The sequence below is a fragment of the Lichenostomus cassidix genome, chromosome 2 (assembly GCF_008360975.1).
Source record: "Lichenostomus cassidix isolate B80296 chromosome 2, HeHo_3.0, whole genome shotgun sequence".
Lineage (NCBI taxonomy): Eukaryota > Metazoa > Chordata > Aves > Passeriformes > Meliphagidae > Lichenostomus > Lichenostomus cassidix.
Window position 1 is genome coordinate 146,451,739 of NC_139482.1, and position 17,546 is coordinate 146,469,284.

At 37.9% G+C, this 17,546-nt stretch overlaps 1 protein-coding gene across 1 annotated transcript in view; it reads right to left on the minus strand.

Moving 5' to 3' along the window:
- The window catches only part of FAM135B (family with sequence similarity 135 member B), a 190,906-nt gene that overhangs the window by 24,357 nt on the left and 149,003 nt on the right, over nucleotides 1-17,546 (minus strand). The window contains exon 8 of the mRNA XM_085053635.1: nucleotides 1,874-2,027. Coding sequence (XP_084909761.1) covers nucleotides 1,874-2,027 — 154 coding nt within the window. The remainder of the gene's footprint in view (nucleotides 1-1,873; nucleotides 2,028-17,546) is intronic.

The window sequence follows — 17,546 nt, forward strand, 5'->3', positions numbered from 1 at the left end:
GTAAAATTTGGGAAATAACTGTTCCCACTTTTAATGTCTAAATTAAACTACTTCCTTTTTAAATATACTACTCAGGCAGCTAGGGGAAAAAAAAAGCATTAAGGAAGTGTGCAGAGATTTATGTTCTTGGATTTATCTTAACCTTCTGTAAAAACCTATGAGAATAATATAACCAATATAGATGTTACAACTGAATGAGTAATTAACATTTTTCCCCTGGTCAGTGGAGAAATATAGCAAGTACAAGGTGCAGTTTATGCCATCCCAAATTAGAAAGCACTGCATGTGTCACACAACATATTTTTAAATGGGCGTGTTTCACCCCAATGAATGTAAGGAGACAGATATAAAAATTTGATTTATATTCATCTTACTGCATGAATCTTACACCCCATAATTTTACTGAGTTTTGCAACAGGTGTCAGAAGATCAGCCTTAAAACCAAATCTTTAGTAGATTTTCAGACCGTGAATAAAGTGATGCAAATAACACTCTGCTCAGGAGGCTAAAAAGGGTATTTGCATTTAGCAAAATTTCATGCGTTACAAGAAGTACATTTGCAAATGAGATGCTTGCTTCAGCAGCAGTATTCATTTCAAAACAGGGAAAATGGTTTTAACAACATCACTATGTGCTCTGGGGTGGTCCTGCACCTGTGGTCAATCATCCATGCATAACTCTGCCATCTCACAACCTATAACCCTGTCCAGGTGAGCCACAAATCCTCTGTTATCTATGCCTCATAACAAAGATCCATGAAGCAGCTTTGTTGCATGTTGTATTCTATCTGAGAGCTCATAAGGTGCAAATGAAAATGCTGTATTCTTTTTTTCTCTTGTAATCAGATTGAATAACACAGTACATTACTTAGCTATGACTTTTAGACTGTCTTGAAGGGAAATATATGTTGGGAACAAGAGATGAAGTGGAAAACAGTCAAGTCCTAGAGTGTGTGAAGCATAATGAATTGTGTTTGATAGTTCTTATATTCAAGGACTATACTGGAGAATTTTACTCCCTTTTAAAACCTGCTGGCCAATGCAATCGACCGTCCTAATGTATTTATCTCTGCAACATAACCAAACCGATAACTTCAATGCCTGCACACACACACACAAATGCAAATACACAAAGATGTGAAATTATTTATCACAAATTCATTCCTTGAATTCAAACAAACAGGTGAGAGAGCAGGATTTAGTCAGGAATGAGTCTCATTTTCATAGACCTCATGCTGTCATTACAAAGATGACTAAACACAAATTACAGAGCTCCATCCCACAAATCCAGCCAGCCAGAACTTGCATATTAGACCTTACAGGACTGACCAGCCAAAAAAATCTCCTGCCAAAAAACCACAAAATCTATTAAACAATTGAATTAAGAAGAAAATCAGAATAATTTTGAAGAACAAGTTGTAATTGGCAGGGGAGAAATACATTGTGAGTTATAAAGAAGGAAGTATAATTTAAACCCCCTTGTATCACCTTTCAGATTTTTCTTTTCAATTATTAAAAAATGTTTGCTCAAGAGAAAAAAATATATTAAGAGTCTTCCCAAGATTTCATGGCCATTAAGAGCTGGAAGTTACATTTTTCAAAGTGTAATTGAGGCCAAAAATCACTGAAAGGCAAGTATTCTGAGAAGTGTATCAAAATATTGTGTCCATCTACACATCAGGTCACATCCTATAATAGATTCACATACGTTGAGGAGTCAGTCATCTTTAACAGCGCGCAAAAAAACTAATGAGAAAACACAGAAGAAAATCCCTTGAAGTCTCTGAACAGACCAAGAATTTTGGTATTAAAATGTATGTTTAAAAATGCAGCACTGTAAAATATTCAGTGATTTTAAATGTCTTTTCACTTACCCAACTTCAGCTGTGGTAAATCAGGAATCTCGTTCATGATGAGGGTGTAGTACGTGTGAAGACCCCTTTGAGCGTTCAAGAGCAGAAGACAGAGATCCTTATGCCACTTGTATGCATGCTGCATGCAGTTTTCAGATGGGACATAAAAGCTGCCCTGTGTAGCAAAAGTATCAAGAAAATAGAGAAATTAAATTTCATGGTCTCCATTTGTGCTACAGGTTTCCACGAAAAAAACAGTTGAGGACAGTAATTCGTCTCTTTTTCCAAGAGTCTATAGTGATAGGACAAGGGGTAGTGGCTTTAAACTAAAAAAGTGTAGGTTTGGACATGATATTATGAAAAAAATTCTTTACTGTGAGGGTGTTGAGGCACTGGCACAGGTTTCCCAGAGAATCTGTGGCTGTCCCATCCCCAGTGTGTTCAATGCAGGTTTGATGGGGCTTGGAGTACCCTAGTCTAGTGGAAGGTGTCCCTGCCCATAGCAGGGGATTTTAACTAGTTTATATTTAAGATTATATTTAAGGTGGATGATTGACCAAGCCATTCTATGATTCTTCAATTCTAATCAAGCAAATGGCACTAAACAGAGATTTTTACTATCCCAGTCTCCCAGCCACACAACTAGCTATATTTGTAACGCAATAGGATCACATTCTACGTGTTGATTTCGCCCAAACCATAACAAAATTATTAGGTCTCAGCAATGCTGCCACATGCAAAGACCCTCAAACCAAACAGTCCAACAGGGAAATCTATCTCTCTCCATCCCACATGTCCCACTTTGGAGCCAATGTCTCTCCCCACAACACAGAGTCCTGTGTGAAATACTCTCTTTCTGCTGGAGGAGGAGGGCTGGAAAGAACTAGAAAGATGGCTATATTCACTTTCCTTTTCCCTCTTTATCACCTCCTGCAAAGGTTATAGCTTGGTGGGACCATGGTATGCTTTATTATGTGCATCAGTGAAAAAATGCAGATGGCATTGATATCCCATTAACAAATCTGAGCTACTCCATGCTCCAGGATCAATGTCTGTGTCAGTCTATCCCTTGTGGGAGACTGTAATTGGACAGATCAAAGCATGTTTACTACAAATATTTCCCAGACAACACCTTTACACTTAGAATGTAAGCTGAGTTTGCATTAGGGCACCACAAATCACAGGTTTTCACTTCTGTCAAAAGATGCTTGTTTAAATTACTGATATTTGAAATTTGCACGGCTTAGGTTTAAAATGAAACTACTTATTAAGCCGTGGGTTTGTGAAACGGACAACTTTCAGCTTCATCCACTGCTTATCACTGCTGGGGTAAGAATACAATTCCTACAGGCCAGCCAGGTACTTACTGCCTTTTTGGACAGTCCCAAAATCTGCACATCCCCAGGAGCAACAGAGAAGAATCAAACACAGGCCAGGTCATCTCCTGTGTTTTTCTCCCTCTGACTTCCATAAAAGCTACATTTCACAATTCTTGGCCTGAGCCAGGATGTTTCCCTCAGCTTCTCATGCAAATGTTCAAGGAGTTAACTAGAATTCTGTGTTAGACACAAAGAGAACTGCTCTCTAGACCCGCAGAGAAACAGCTGATGATAATTGACAGAGTTGGCTGTTCTTCAAAGGTTTCAAAACCTCCAGCCTCAGCGTGAATATTTTTTACTCTAACCATGGCCAGAAAAAAAAGGAGCATAAAGAAATGCTGCTCAAAATAATAGAAAATTGGAAGTGGATCGATGTACAATGTCATGAAAATATGCCCTCCTTTATTATCCATTGCTGATTTTTTAAAGACAAAAATTAGCCTGGCATTTAAATGCTACAATGATGAGCAGAAGGAAGAATGTGAGTTAATTTCATAGTTTGTATGAATACTATAACATGGTGTTGTGCATGACTACACTTTAATAGACCTATTTTCAGCCATTCTTTGGCATAGATTATCAGTTAAACATAAAAATAATAGGAAAATGCACCTGCAGTTGGGCTTGAAACTTGCCTGAATTAAAGATGTTTAAAATATTACTCAACTAGTTCAGTTTTGAATTCTTTAGCTTTTGTCTTCCTATCTTATGGTACTTCTTCAAACTTGTCCTCAGCTGATTTCCACTGGACAATTGATCACATGCTCTACACTATAGACAAAGAATTAGGACCACTGAGGCAACAGCCAAGTAAAATCTTCTGTAATATGTCTCTCCATTGCAACCTAAACTTTCTTTAAACTACCATGCAATATGGGTAGTAAATATGTGTGAATAGAGGGCTGAAAAGATTGCTCCAAGCTCTCTTTTCCTGTCCCAGCTCTCTGGGAAGGATGTCTGTGCCAAAGAAAGATGCTGTGTTTTGAGAATGCCATTGCATAAGAGAAACAGAGCTGACAGCCCAGGTTTTGCAGGAGTAAGAGGCCATATCATTAAGCTGAAGCATTTTGATGAAATTCTATTAAATGGAAACTGGCTTTGAAACCCTTTTGTTTAATGGGAACATCCATCCTGATTTGAAAAATCTTTTTGTCAAGGTGGAAAGCGAGCGTGACAGAAAAAAGGCGACAAGCTCCAAATTTCTGGTTCTCTGGCAACTTAAAGACATTATTGCTCTCACAGGACTGCTTCTTCTGAAAGTTGTCACACACATACAGGATACAGAGCAGGACATTACAGAGATTATTAAACCCACCTCAGGGACAGTTTAAACTAATGTGGACTAAGGTCTGTGCATCTTCATCTGCAGGGACCCCAGCAGGGAGGCATCCGTCAGATGATGTCACTATAAAGTGCTGCAGCTAAATCAGCTTATCCATCACTGTGCAGTAAGCTGAGAAATGTCAAGAAATGTCTTCCTTTGGGATGATCTAAAGATTGCAGACCTTTCACATTTGCTATTTTAATTGCATCTTCTATGTATTTATTCAGGTGATTCCCTATTTCCTTGCCAATAGCCAGCAACATGGATTCAGACTACAATACTAACAAATCAAGTTTGGTAAAAAATATGTCACGTGCTGTTCTAAGGGAAAACACTGCTGTAAAACCAGCACTTGGGAAAAAAAGCGGTTATGACCCATTAAACAGCTACAAAGTGCTCAGCTTTCCAGGTTTCTTGACTCAACATGACAGATATTGGTTTATTTCTGGTTAAGACAAAACCCTCCTTAAACAAACAAAAAGTAATACTGAAGCTGACAGACCCACCTTGCACAAAGCCTGATGCCTGCTTGGGGCATGTAATATCCATTGTAAAAGTACAAGTTGGTTTCCTTTTTAAAGATTCTCATGACCTGTTGAACTAATTCCTTTGGTCTACTGTTATTTTAATCTCATGAGTTAGCAGAAAGACAGATAACATCTATGCTGGTTGTAAGATGCATCTGTGCTGATTTCTTTTTCCAAGACCCCACTGTCTGTAAGGGTCTGTAAGGGTATGGGAAGACTGTATCTCTGTCTTCTGCCCTTTTCTATTTCTGAAAATTTTGGAAGGATATGAATGCCTGACAAATTTCACTTCAAGACTTAAGAGTAAAGGTACTCTGGTGGCAAAGATGGATCACAACACAGAAGCTAGTAGTACTGACATGAAAGGATTTCTTCCATTATGCCATCATCACTAAAGGAAAACAGATCAAGTTGAGACATGATAGACAAAAAACAGTCAGGAAAATAATCCAATACAGGATGGAATTCTCCTTAGCCCTCCTTTTGTTCTGAATGTATTTATATGAATATTTTGTATTTTTAAGCAGTAACCAAATTAAGTCATAAATTCACTCTAGCTAAAGAGCTCTGAAGCTTTTTTCTCATGAAGAATCCTATGCAAATAGGATTAATTTCTCTAGCTCCCTGTTTACTGTGATCATCATCAATCACAGAGTCATAGAATTCTTTGGATTGGAAGGAACCCTAAAGATCATCCAGTTCCAACTCTCCAGCCATGAGTAGGGAGACCTCACACTAAAATATCACATAAAGAAAAACCTAGACAAATGTCAGATAAAAATTACTGCTTAGTGTTTTGTAAATGTAAAAGCTTCTGTTCATTTTGATCATGATGTGCAAAGCTAGACCTCAACACTGGGCCATCACTGACCCTTTCCATCTCTCCTCTAAGCTGGTCTTCTGCTGGATTTACCCAGCCAAGTAAAGTAGCCTTCAAAATCAACAACCCCGAAAAAAAAACATTCTTGGCAATATCCCTGATGAATACATTTAAGTAATCAGCCTTTAAAATGAATAGGTTCCCTGTGCAACGCTCTTATCAGTCAACAGATTTCTCCTATAATTAGACTGTATTGCTTTATAAATGTACTTTTCCTTTACAACAAGAGAAAGGAAAATTACTCACAAAAAGCAAACACCTTCATCAAAAAAGGTTCATGCCAATTCATTATTCAAATGCAGAGAACAATTTGTGGATATTCACTTCAAGTATACTAGGTCTATCTAATAACAAAAGGCACCAACTGAATTTTATGCTTTATAATGCACAGTTAAGTAGCTTGCATTTGTTTTGTATTAAAGCAATTTCATGAGCTGTGTTAACTACGTGCAATGCTCAACAATAGCACTTAGAGTTGGTAAATGAGACCCTTTATGTTTAATCTAACTCTTAACACATTTCCCAATTCAGATTCAAATTGCTTGTCAAGAAGCTTATTATACTAAAAAGCCATTCCAGGCTAAATAGACAAGTTTTGCAGTCTCCAACAGTTTTCCAGTAGCAGAGAGAACTACCCTACCTTACCTTCTTCTGGGAAAGATCTACAGAACTGCTTGAAACAGAGGGATAAATCTCAGCATCCCAAGATCAGTGCAATTTCTGAGTCCACAGCATCTGCCAGTTCATCTGCAAGCCCATTTTGATGACTTAATATGAAAATTTTATTCTGGTTTCAAACTCAAGGGCCAAGGCATTTCTTCTCTAGTTTGGATGTTGTTTTCTAAGATAGGAGATTTCCTGTTAATTGGTGGTTGGAAATTAAATTATAGTTATGTCTTGTGCTAAAACCTCGGTGTTTCCACTTCATTAGTGAAAGTGCTTGAGCAGTGGTGGGAGAAGGACAAGTTTTTACTCCATTTGCTGAAACTGGTTGCATGTCAGAAATAATTTAACCTCTTAAAGAGGTTATCATCTAAATATGTTAAAATGTACCCTCAGAGAAGACTGAAGAGGCAAAGAATGTCTTTTGAGCCATTCTTATGACAGAAATGACATGAAATTTGAAGAGAAAAAAAATAATGTAGATGACTGAAAATGAAAAACTTTTAATGATAATATTTCATGAGGAAAATAACAAACAACCAAAAAAAAAGGGCGAAAAATTCTGCATTTGGGTTGACTAAGAATCTTTTTATCAATATATATGGTATATATAGAAAAAACATATATATATACATATAGAGTAATTTTAGAGGTTTAGATTGGATATCAAGAAAGATTTCTTCATGGAGAGGGTTGTCAAGGAGCAGGTTGCATAGGAACAGGTTGCCCAAGAAAGTAGTGAAATAATTATCCCTGGAAATGTTCAAAAATCCCGTGGCTGTGGCACTTGAGGACATGGTTTAATGGTAAACATGAATGTGGAGCTGAGTTGACAGCTGGACTTGATAATCTTAAAGGTCTTTTCCACCCTTAATGATTCTATATGTGTGTGTATGTATTTGTATATTTACATCTCCCTTCAGCTGTGGAAAACTGCCAAACCCAAACAACTCCCCCACATTAGTTCATTCATCAATACAAACATCTAGATCCCTGTGCCAGACTGAGAAAAATTATTGGCAAATCTGAAAATAAACCATATTTCAAAGACATGGAAACCCACAGTGGCCAAATTGTGATTGCCATTCTGTGGTGACACAATTTCTTCTCAGCCAGGTTCCCTCAGCAAACACTGCAGGTTCAGTGGTGCTCCCTGTGTTTGTGCACCCAAATTTTCCAAATGGTGGCTCAATTTAACCTTCTTTGAGAGACAGGGAAAAATTCATGACATGTCTAAAGGGGTGGTGAAAATGGGCAGCCAAGAAAAAAAGGGAATTTTAAATATTTTTATTAAAAAGAACAACCACAGACTACATGTAACAGGCACAGTACACAAAGCTTGATTCTATCTGGCAGAAAAACAATGCATCTCTGTTCTTCATCTGTTAGGAGCAGAGATGTGAACACAGGACTTTCTTGGGGGTAGGGTGACACCCACATAGGCCAGCTCCTGTAAACCTCTTGCTTCTAATATCCACCAATAGGAAGACAGCACGCTTATGGGATGAACAGTTACGGAAAACTGGGAAAATTAATATTTTTCCATAAAAAAAAGTAAAACCTAGGACCAAATATTCAAGATAAATAGAAATATTGGACTAAGATGCACTTGAATGTGTGTATTCTATCAATGTAATTAATTGCTTTGTTTGTATTGATTTACTAGTCTGTATTTGATATGATAGTTCATTATCCAAAGCTCTAAACGAAAAGTAAAATCATTACATTATATTTAAATTCTATTTCAGTGACACTAATAACACTAATCTAAAGCTTCAATAAAGGGCATTAATTAGAAAGGCATTGACAATATATGGAACTATTTATGTTATACCTCTCACTAAATCTGTTATGTAAAGAAACCTAGGTTGATATTTCATAAACACAATTTGACATTTATATTACCTCTGAAAGTTAGAGCTACTTTGTCAAAACCCCTGGGATAACAATGCAGTAGAAAAAAATATTTGACATTGCCATCAGATTTAGTGACAGGTTCAGTGATAATTTACACTTTGTACATAATTAACAGTTAGAAAGTATTTGACTTGAGACCTTTGAAATATAGGAACCATCAGGCCTGAAAAAGAGCATTCTCTGAACAGTTAGAAGAGAATTATCCCTGTGAGCTCTAGTGATTTTGTCTCATGGTTTCAGTATTATAAGTTACTGTTATAAAAACAGGCTGTAGGTTTCTTAAATACAATTGGCCAAGGAAGAAGAAGTGGCCAAGAAAGTATTTTTTAGGAAAACTTCCACCTAAAAATGTCATTTTAGTAAAGCAAAAATATTTCACAGGTCACACAGATTTCCCTTAAAGTTATTCTAGGAGAAAAAACACTGACATAGTTCCAAATGTCTCATATCGACCCACTTAGAATAAGAAACAAAAACATTGCTTTTCTGATCTAAAGTAAAATTTCTGGCTTTTTTTCTTTTTTCATTTTATTTTTCATCAAGAAAAAGTTTATATAGCAATATATTGTAGAATTTAAAGGTCAAAAGAAACCCCCCAAAATACTTTAATTCATGCACAGATATTTTGGCTTCTTGTGGGGTTTTTTCCCAGATTTTTCTTCTAGGGGAAATGTCACTTTTTTTTTTTTTTTAATTTCTATGCAATGAAAGTGACACCAAATTCTGAAATCTCCTCAGTTTGTTTGAAATCTATTTTTCACACCACTTTAAAAACTGAACCTAGTGACTGGAGGTTATGTTATATCCTATATATCATCACAAATATCTACAATCATGATGGCCCTTTGTGTAAAAATAGATATAGGATATTCCATAGAAGTTTAAGATTTCTGATTAGGATAAATAAGAAGGGAAAAAATTCCTTTTTCTCCACCTGGTCTCTAGGGTTGTACATCACCACAGATAAAATTAAACCCGTAAAAACATTGCTTTAGCAGTAAATTAAGCACTAGGGAAAACGTCTCATGAAAGTCAGAGCAGAGTCTGACATGAGGCATTCTTCCAAGATGAGCACTGAATCATCTAGCACAAGGAAAGCTCTGTGAATCATAGATCACAGAATCACAGAATCTCCTGATTTGGAAGGCACCTATTAGGATTATCGAGTGCAACTCCTAGTTTGCATCTGCTTCTCATATGTGTTCTCCTCTAGACCCTTCACCATCTTCATAGCCCTTCACTATTTTCACAACTCTCCTTTGGAAGCTCTCCAACAGCTCAATGTCTTCCCTACATTGTGACACCCAAAACTCAAGGTGAAGTCGCCCCAGCTCAGAGCAGACCAGGACAATCCCCTCCCTTCCCCAGCTGGTGATGCTGTGCCTGATGGCCCCAGGACAGGGTTGTCCCTCCTGGCTACCAGAGCACTCCTGATCCATATTCAACTTTCCATCCACCAGGACCCTCAGATCCCTTCCCACAGCTGCTTTCCAGCCTCTCACTCCCCAGTCTATCCACACACCCAGGGCTGTCCCATCTCAGGTGCAGAATCCAGCCCTTGCCCTTGTTAAACTCCATACAGCTGCTATTGCCCATTTCTCTGATTTGCTGAGGTCTCTGTGCAGGGCATCCCTGCCTTCGAGGGACTCAACAGCTCCTCCCAATTTAGTGTCTTCAACAAATTTTCTTAGAATTCCTTCAAGCTCTGCATCCAAGTTGTTAATGAAGATGTTGAAGAGAACTGGGACAAGGATGGAGCCCTGAAGAATCCCACAATTTTCATTGCCAGCCTGATGTCACCCTATTCACTAAAACCCTTTGGGTATGATTATATTTCCCTCTGTTACATCTATGTCTGAAAATGACACATTAGTCCATATCTTCCTATTGGTATTATTAAGAGTCTGTGTAGGGAACATTCACAGAGTACACTGAGATATCCTTTGGCTAAAAGGTGATACAGGAACACTGAATAATTACAATTTTAGGGGGAAAATACCCAAAATATTTGAAAATAATTGTTAATGTAGAAAAAGGGGGCCAGATTAGATACATCTATCTGTCTATCTATCTATCTATCTAAAGCTGGTCTTTATATGTAATTTTAAATTAAATATTTGTTAATAAATACACAGTTATGGTGTAAATTCTCGTCTTCTAAACAAAAATAACAGTGGAGACATCAAAAAGGGCTTTAATACATTGTCCTTTCTGATTAAAGAGAGTCCATTCTGCCTACTCATACATAAGGAAAGCAAATCCACTCCTGTTTCTGGGACCAAACAAGGACCCTTGAGCTGAAGACCTGCCTTGCTATTACTCATCTCTGCAGGCAGCAGCATAAAACCAGTCAATTTTTTAAAGAACACTTGTTAGAGAACACTTGGACATCTTTTTGTCTCTCCCACCTGTATGTATACACTCACACACCAAGAAGGAGATTCTGTTCAGTGATATTAACACAGCTGTGTTGTTACAATTGGCATTCAGGACATCAGAAAATGTCAAAAATGTTTTGATTCAACGTGTACCCCTAGCAACAAGGAAGGATGTGTTCAGCTGTGGCTCTGGCTGGGGTGGAGATGGCTTCATGCTATGTAATCATACAGGTTAGCACCTGGCAGAGAAATATTTATCTTTATATCAGTGATATATGCTGTCTGATATTAAGTATATGGATAAATAACTAAATAATTGAACAAATAAATACATATTCTCAGGGATTTTATAGAATATTATTGGCTTTGTTTAAAAAAGTTTGCAGTGAATTACATAAAGGTCAATGATCAAAGCCCAGATACATCTCACAGTTTACTTACAGAATAATGGTGAGATAATAATGGTCTAGCAAATATTTTATATTTAGACTGTAAACATGTACAGCTCAGCTCATCACCCTGGACTCTCTTCATAGCATATAGAGAGAAACAGGCATTTTTGGAGCACAGGTCATCCTCTCTACTTCAAACAGTGATGTTATAGAATAATAAAATGGTTTGGGTTTAGAGTGACCTTAAAGGTCATCCAATTCCAAACCCCAGCCATGGGCAGGGACACATTCCACCAGAAGAGGTTGCTCAGAGCCTCAACCAACCTGCTCTTGAACTTTTCCAGAACTGAGACATCCACAGCTTCTCTGGGCAACCTCTCCCATGCCTCACCACTCTCACAGGAACAAATGTCTTCCTAATATTCAGCATAAATATACCCTCCTTCTCTTAAAACCATTCCCCCTTGTCCTATCAAAAAGTCCCTCTTTTGCATTCTTATGATGTACAATTCCCTAGAAAGGTTCCTTGCTTTCCACAGACTGTGCATGAAGGAAAATCAAACTAGAAGTTCAGAGGCAGACAATTCAGAGATAGGTGGAGAAGTTCCACCCCAGCTCTTATTAACAAAAAAAAAATTCAGAAGTTTTGAACAGAGGAAAATAGATGTGGAGCATTCTGAATTCCAATAGGTATTTTATTCCCTCAGAAAGGAGAAATGTTTCAGGCATTATGATTTGGATTCTTCACTCAGCTGTAACTGCTGACTTCAAGAAGTTGACAATGAGCCCCAGAGCATGTATTTTTGGGTCTAGTGTGAGCTTGGAAATCCTCTAATTTAGAGAAAAACAAGGAACTGAAGGGATCTGAGATAGAAGTGATGTGCAGGAATGTGAAGGTCCTCATCTTGTCCTTAAAAGAGAGTATGGCCATGGCTGATACAAGATACATTGTCAATGTACGTGGGCTAGTTTGGACCTAAAAAATTAAACTCAGTTCTCTTGCAGGTGCCATTTCTCTCTCAGTGTTTTGCAGAATCTGCTATCGAACACAGTGAACTTCTATCACACTGGTGTACCAAACCACTTGGCTCTGTGTTGCCTTCTGAAGCACAGACCTGAAGCAAATGGTCACTCTGCCATGCCCTTTCTTTAATAAAAGCAACAGCAAGGACCCAGCTTCCTATTTAGAAATGCCAGGCTCTATTATGTACTGACAGTCACTGCCAGAGAGAAAGTGACTTCAGGCTTGGATCTTGGTTCATGTATGACAAGAGCTACAGGGATAATTGATTTTACAGTTCAGTGCCCGAATGGGGAGAAAAGGAATGTGTTAAGTCAACTTTGAAAGAAGTATTTGCTTCTTCAAAGTGAAATGAAACACCCTTCTTTTGGTTTTTTTATTTTACTTTTTTTTTAAAAGACATTTTTCTTAACAATTGCAAGCTATCCAGTCATTGAGACTTCACATTTCAAGGTTTGCCACTTAAGCACCACAACAAACTTTTTACAACTGCTTAATGTTCTACAAATACAGATTAAATCATACATTAAACCCACCTGTACACTGTGAAACTAGATAAATTGCAATGTGCTGAGTCATGTAACATAGCACAGGATGCCACAGCAATTATTTAACATGGGGAACACTAAACAGTAGGTTGCACAGAGGATGTTCATATGGAAAATTTATTCCAACCTATTATAGTATATGCCTATTTCCGAGTTTCCCACAGAGGTGGTGGTCTGAACTCAGCAGTCACACCTCTCCTTCCTGTCTCTGACCACAGCCTTTGGTGTCTCTCTCTTGCTAGGAAAATGGCAGTGAGCTACACCATATAAGAGGAGAACCAGGCTGACTCTGCATTGTCTGCACATCAGTCAGACTCTAGAAATAATCCAAGTCTTACAGCACTCGTTCCACTGATACTCCATTTGGGCTTTTGGAAATTTGGGCTCTTTCTTACCTTTCTGAAATGTTGACTGGAACTGCCTCAAAATCAAATATTAAAGTCATCAAATATTTGATGAGTTCTATTTCTAAGGTACATTATTGTCACTAGAATCACACTGGTTAGGGTTATCCTGAGTGATATCCTGCCCCTAAGCACAGGATGTGCTGAACAGTCTCATTAATGAGATGTCCCTGTTGCAACCAATGTTGCTGTTTATGCAGCAGGTCATAACAATTAAAACTTATTTGGGGCTACTTTAAATTTCCCAACAAACTGTGCTTGAGCTGTGTGAAGGCCTTGAGACAGCAGCACATAAAGCTGCCATTTTAAGCCTAAAAGCCCAACCATTTGACATCCCGCTACTCCCTTAAAATAAAACTATTCTCAACTACAAATATGTCCATGTATGGAGGAAGAATATCTTACTTCAAACACAGGAGCACCATTTGTGCAGAAGAAAAGGCTCATAGGCAAAGACAGGGATCATCTGGTCCAAAGAAAGGAGTATATAAAGAACAAGACATGACAAAAGTGCAGACAGGATACTAAAGAGATGATTAAAAATTAAGTCACTCTTAAATGAGTTGATGAATTTCCTCATTTCCTGTTCACAATTTGTAGGAAAGACCTTTATGGGTTAGATACTGGCACAAGCAAAATCTGAGGACCACTATTCAAGCATCATATAAATACAATAAAAAACATTACGTATTTCCTATTCTTAGGAAACTTAAAACGCAAAGAGTGGGCCATACACATTAAAAAAAAAAGTCTGTTTGTCTATATTCCCCATCAATCTGTCAGGCTGAGCCTTTGCTTTAATCAACACTCACTGGGATTAGTTGTGGGGATCATACATCTCCTGTCTTGCAACCTGGCATGGTGCCATCAAGAAGCCAAGAAGGCTGATGAATTATTTTAATAACAAGGGTATACACATGAGCCCTTGGGATTTTTGATACGTTGTCACTTCTGCCTATAAACAGGATGTTTATGAATTTTTTTGCTTTCCAGGCTACTACATCAGGTGGCCAAGGCCACTGGATCCTGTAATTTTGCTATCACTGGCTTGGCTTCTGAAATCATAGGTAATATCTGAAAATAGGTTCCTAGGGGGTTATTTTGGTTCTTGATCACACAGAATCTCATAGGAGAGAAGAGATACGATGCCAACCATGCCCACCCAAATCTATTTATTCAGAGCTTTGCCCAGAATTCACTGTTGAAATGTCTATAATCAGAGCAGTTGCTGTATGCTGGTTAATTAGCTTTGTCTTCACAAATGGAGAAAATAAAATAAAACAATCACCACACTATTTCTGATCTTTTCCTCATCTTGTTAAATTTAAACATTAGCAACAATGTCAAACAATGTCTAAAGAGGAAATATTTAACTGTCTTTTGACAGTGACAAATTACTTCAACCTTTATGGGTTCATTTTTTAAGCAGTTTGACATTTCATTACCAAAGCAGATTTCTTATTTTATTGTTTCCTTCAGTCTGTTACACAGCCACAAGTGATACCAAGTAGATTCCTATAATTCAAATGCAAGTGGAAAAAAATCATGTCTCTATTGACAGCACTGTTATTTTTTATTATTATTTACAAATGCTCCTGCATATCCCAGACTTCTACTTGGTTCATGATTGACTTCTCATCTTTCCCCAAAGAGGTGAGTAAAAGATTTTGACTTGTATAGTCTTTGTCAAACTGGATCAGAAGAGAAATCCAACAAGTCTTGTGTTTTGCAAGGAATCACAGTCAAGTATTTGATACTCACGGAGGAGACAGAGGTAAACAAAGAGAACAAAATAAAAGCCTAAGCCCTGACAGCTTCAGAAATTGAATGCCTTCAAGCAAAGTCTTCCTCAAATTACCCAAATATTGGTTTATATCACAGCCCTCACAGTTCCCATCCTTTCAGAACAAGGACTGCAAGAATTGTCAGTGCTGTCATTTTGCACAATTCTGTCAAATCCTACAAAGTTCACAGAAGCACCTTCTGGCAATGTGTTATACCAGCTCTCTTATGGTCTGCAGAAATGGTGAGAAAAGAATCCTCTCATTGGGTCTAAATGTGCTATTTTTCAGGTTACCCGAATTTTGTCCATTATTGTATTGTGAAAATAATCAACAGAAGATCTGTTGCAAGAACATACTCCAGGGTCTGTGGTAAAGCCAAGTCAAATCAATTTCCATTACTTCCCTACTTATTTTGCTAAAGATAATTCTGAGGCTTAGAGTCCCATCACTCAGGTAATTGAAGTTGTCAAAGTGACCCAATGAGATCCATTAGATTTTTCCTTTACAAATATGTCAAAACCTGGTTTTAATGAGTCTTATTTTATTTCAACCAATCACACCCACAAAAATCATTTACAGTCTGGCTTAAAGGCACCTTCCATCTAGCAAAAAATTGCTCTGCACAAAAATCACTCCTCTTTGGCCCAGGTGCTGTGATGCTGGTCTGGTTTGTTTAATGGGGAGGATGAGGTTTCTATGCCATTTGCTGCCAGGAAGCAGCACAACATCTAATCCTGTCATGCCTCATTCCTGAAGTCTTCGCTTATGACATTCTCAGGCAATGAATCATTTATAGGTCTTTCACATGCATGCAAACATACATCAAATGGAAAAGCCAATGATAAAATAAAATACAGTCCTTTCCGTCACTGCAGAAATCCAAAATTTCTGTTCTAACCCTTGAACAGAAATAATGGCTAATCAGAATATTTCCTGGATATGTTACTTTAAGGCAATTACATTAATCTGGTATAATTTACTGCCACAAAATAGGGAACTTTTGAATAGCTGGAACTGTATAAATTTGCATAATTATTACATCTTCACAGGTTCATTTTCATAGCCCCATAGATACCTCCTGTATTATGCATAGTACATATACCAGCCCTCAAGTAATTTACACTCAAAGACAATCAAATTTCATGAGCTATGAGTAGCTTACCATTTATTCTGCAGGCCATAATTTTATGGTTTTAAATAAAATACTTCTAATGAGTTCAGCAGCAGAGAAAGAGACTGATTGACAGCTCTGGAGAGTTGAACTGTATTTGTTTACAAAAGAAACAGAATGCACAGAGCAAAACCAGAGCTTTACCACCCCCATGAACATTATGTGTCACTGCCTTGGGGGTTCAGCCTTTCACCCCTGCTTCTCCTCAGCCAAGTCTGTCTACCAGTGCCAGGAAGACCTAATTCCAGCAGAGACATGGCAGATTGAATCAAAGCCTAACAAAAACCTGTGAGTTGGCAATTATTTTTGCCTTGGGTCACCAAAGAGCAGGTACATAGTGCCTTCCATTGACTTTATGGCTTTATTTTACACATGGAAAGAGTTTGGGAATATCTTGGGAGACCTCATAGCAACCTTTCAATACTTAAGGGCGACTTTTAAGAAATATGGAGACAGACTTTTTAGCAGGGCCTGTTGAGATAGGACAGGGATAATGGTTTAAAACTAAAAGAGGGGAGATTCAGACTAGATATGAAGATGACATCTTTTGTGATGAGGGTGGTGAGACACGGGGCCAGATTGCCCAGAGACCTGGTAAATGTCCATCCCTGGAAACATTCAAGGCCAGGTTTGACAGGGCTCTGAGCAACCTGGTCTTGTTGACAATGTCCCTGCTCATTGCAAGGAGTTTGGAATAGATGATGTTTAAAGGTTCTTCCAATCCAAACCATTCTATGAATCTGTGAAGAAGACAAGGAAGAAAAGTGATGGGAATAGGTTTATCTGACTTGCTAGGAACCAGAGGCAACAGATGAATGATACTGCATCTCCTTCACATTTCATGACACAGCTAACCTGGGATCGTACAGTGATTGAGTGCATAGATAACAATAATACATCAGAACCTATTCAAATACCATACTGTGAAGCTGGGAAAAGAAGTTAATACTATTGTAAAATTAGGCTGACTGGAAGCTTGATTTCTCAAGGTTTATGCCAGTCAAAGAGGTAGTCTAAGTTCATTTGACTCTGACTGTGTCTGGCTTACCCTAAATAAGTCTTTAGACCCATATTCTCATCCAAGTACTCATATGTGTAACTGCATGAATACTCACACATTTTTCCTGGTTATGCAAAGAGCTTCCTTGAAGCATTAACTAGTTCTCATCCAAATTTCTTCTCTTTTTGGCACTCATCACAACACTTGAGCACAGATTCTGGATATGTGATTAAGTCAAGTCATCTTCAGAAGTTATTCTCGTCCTGAAGAGCTTCTAAAATTATCCCTACTTTGCCATAAAGTTAC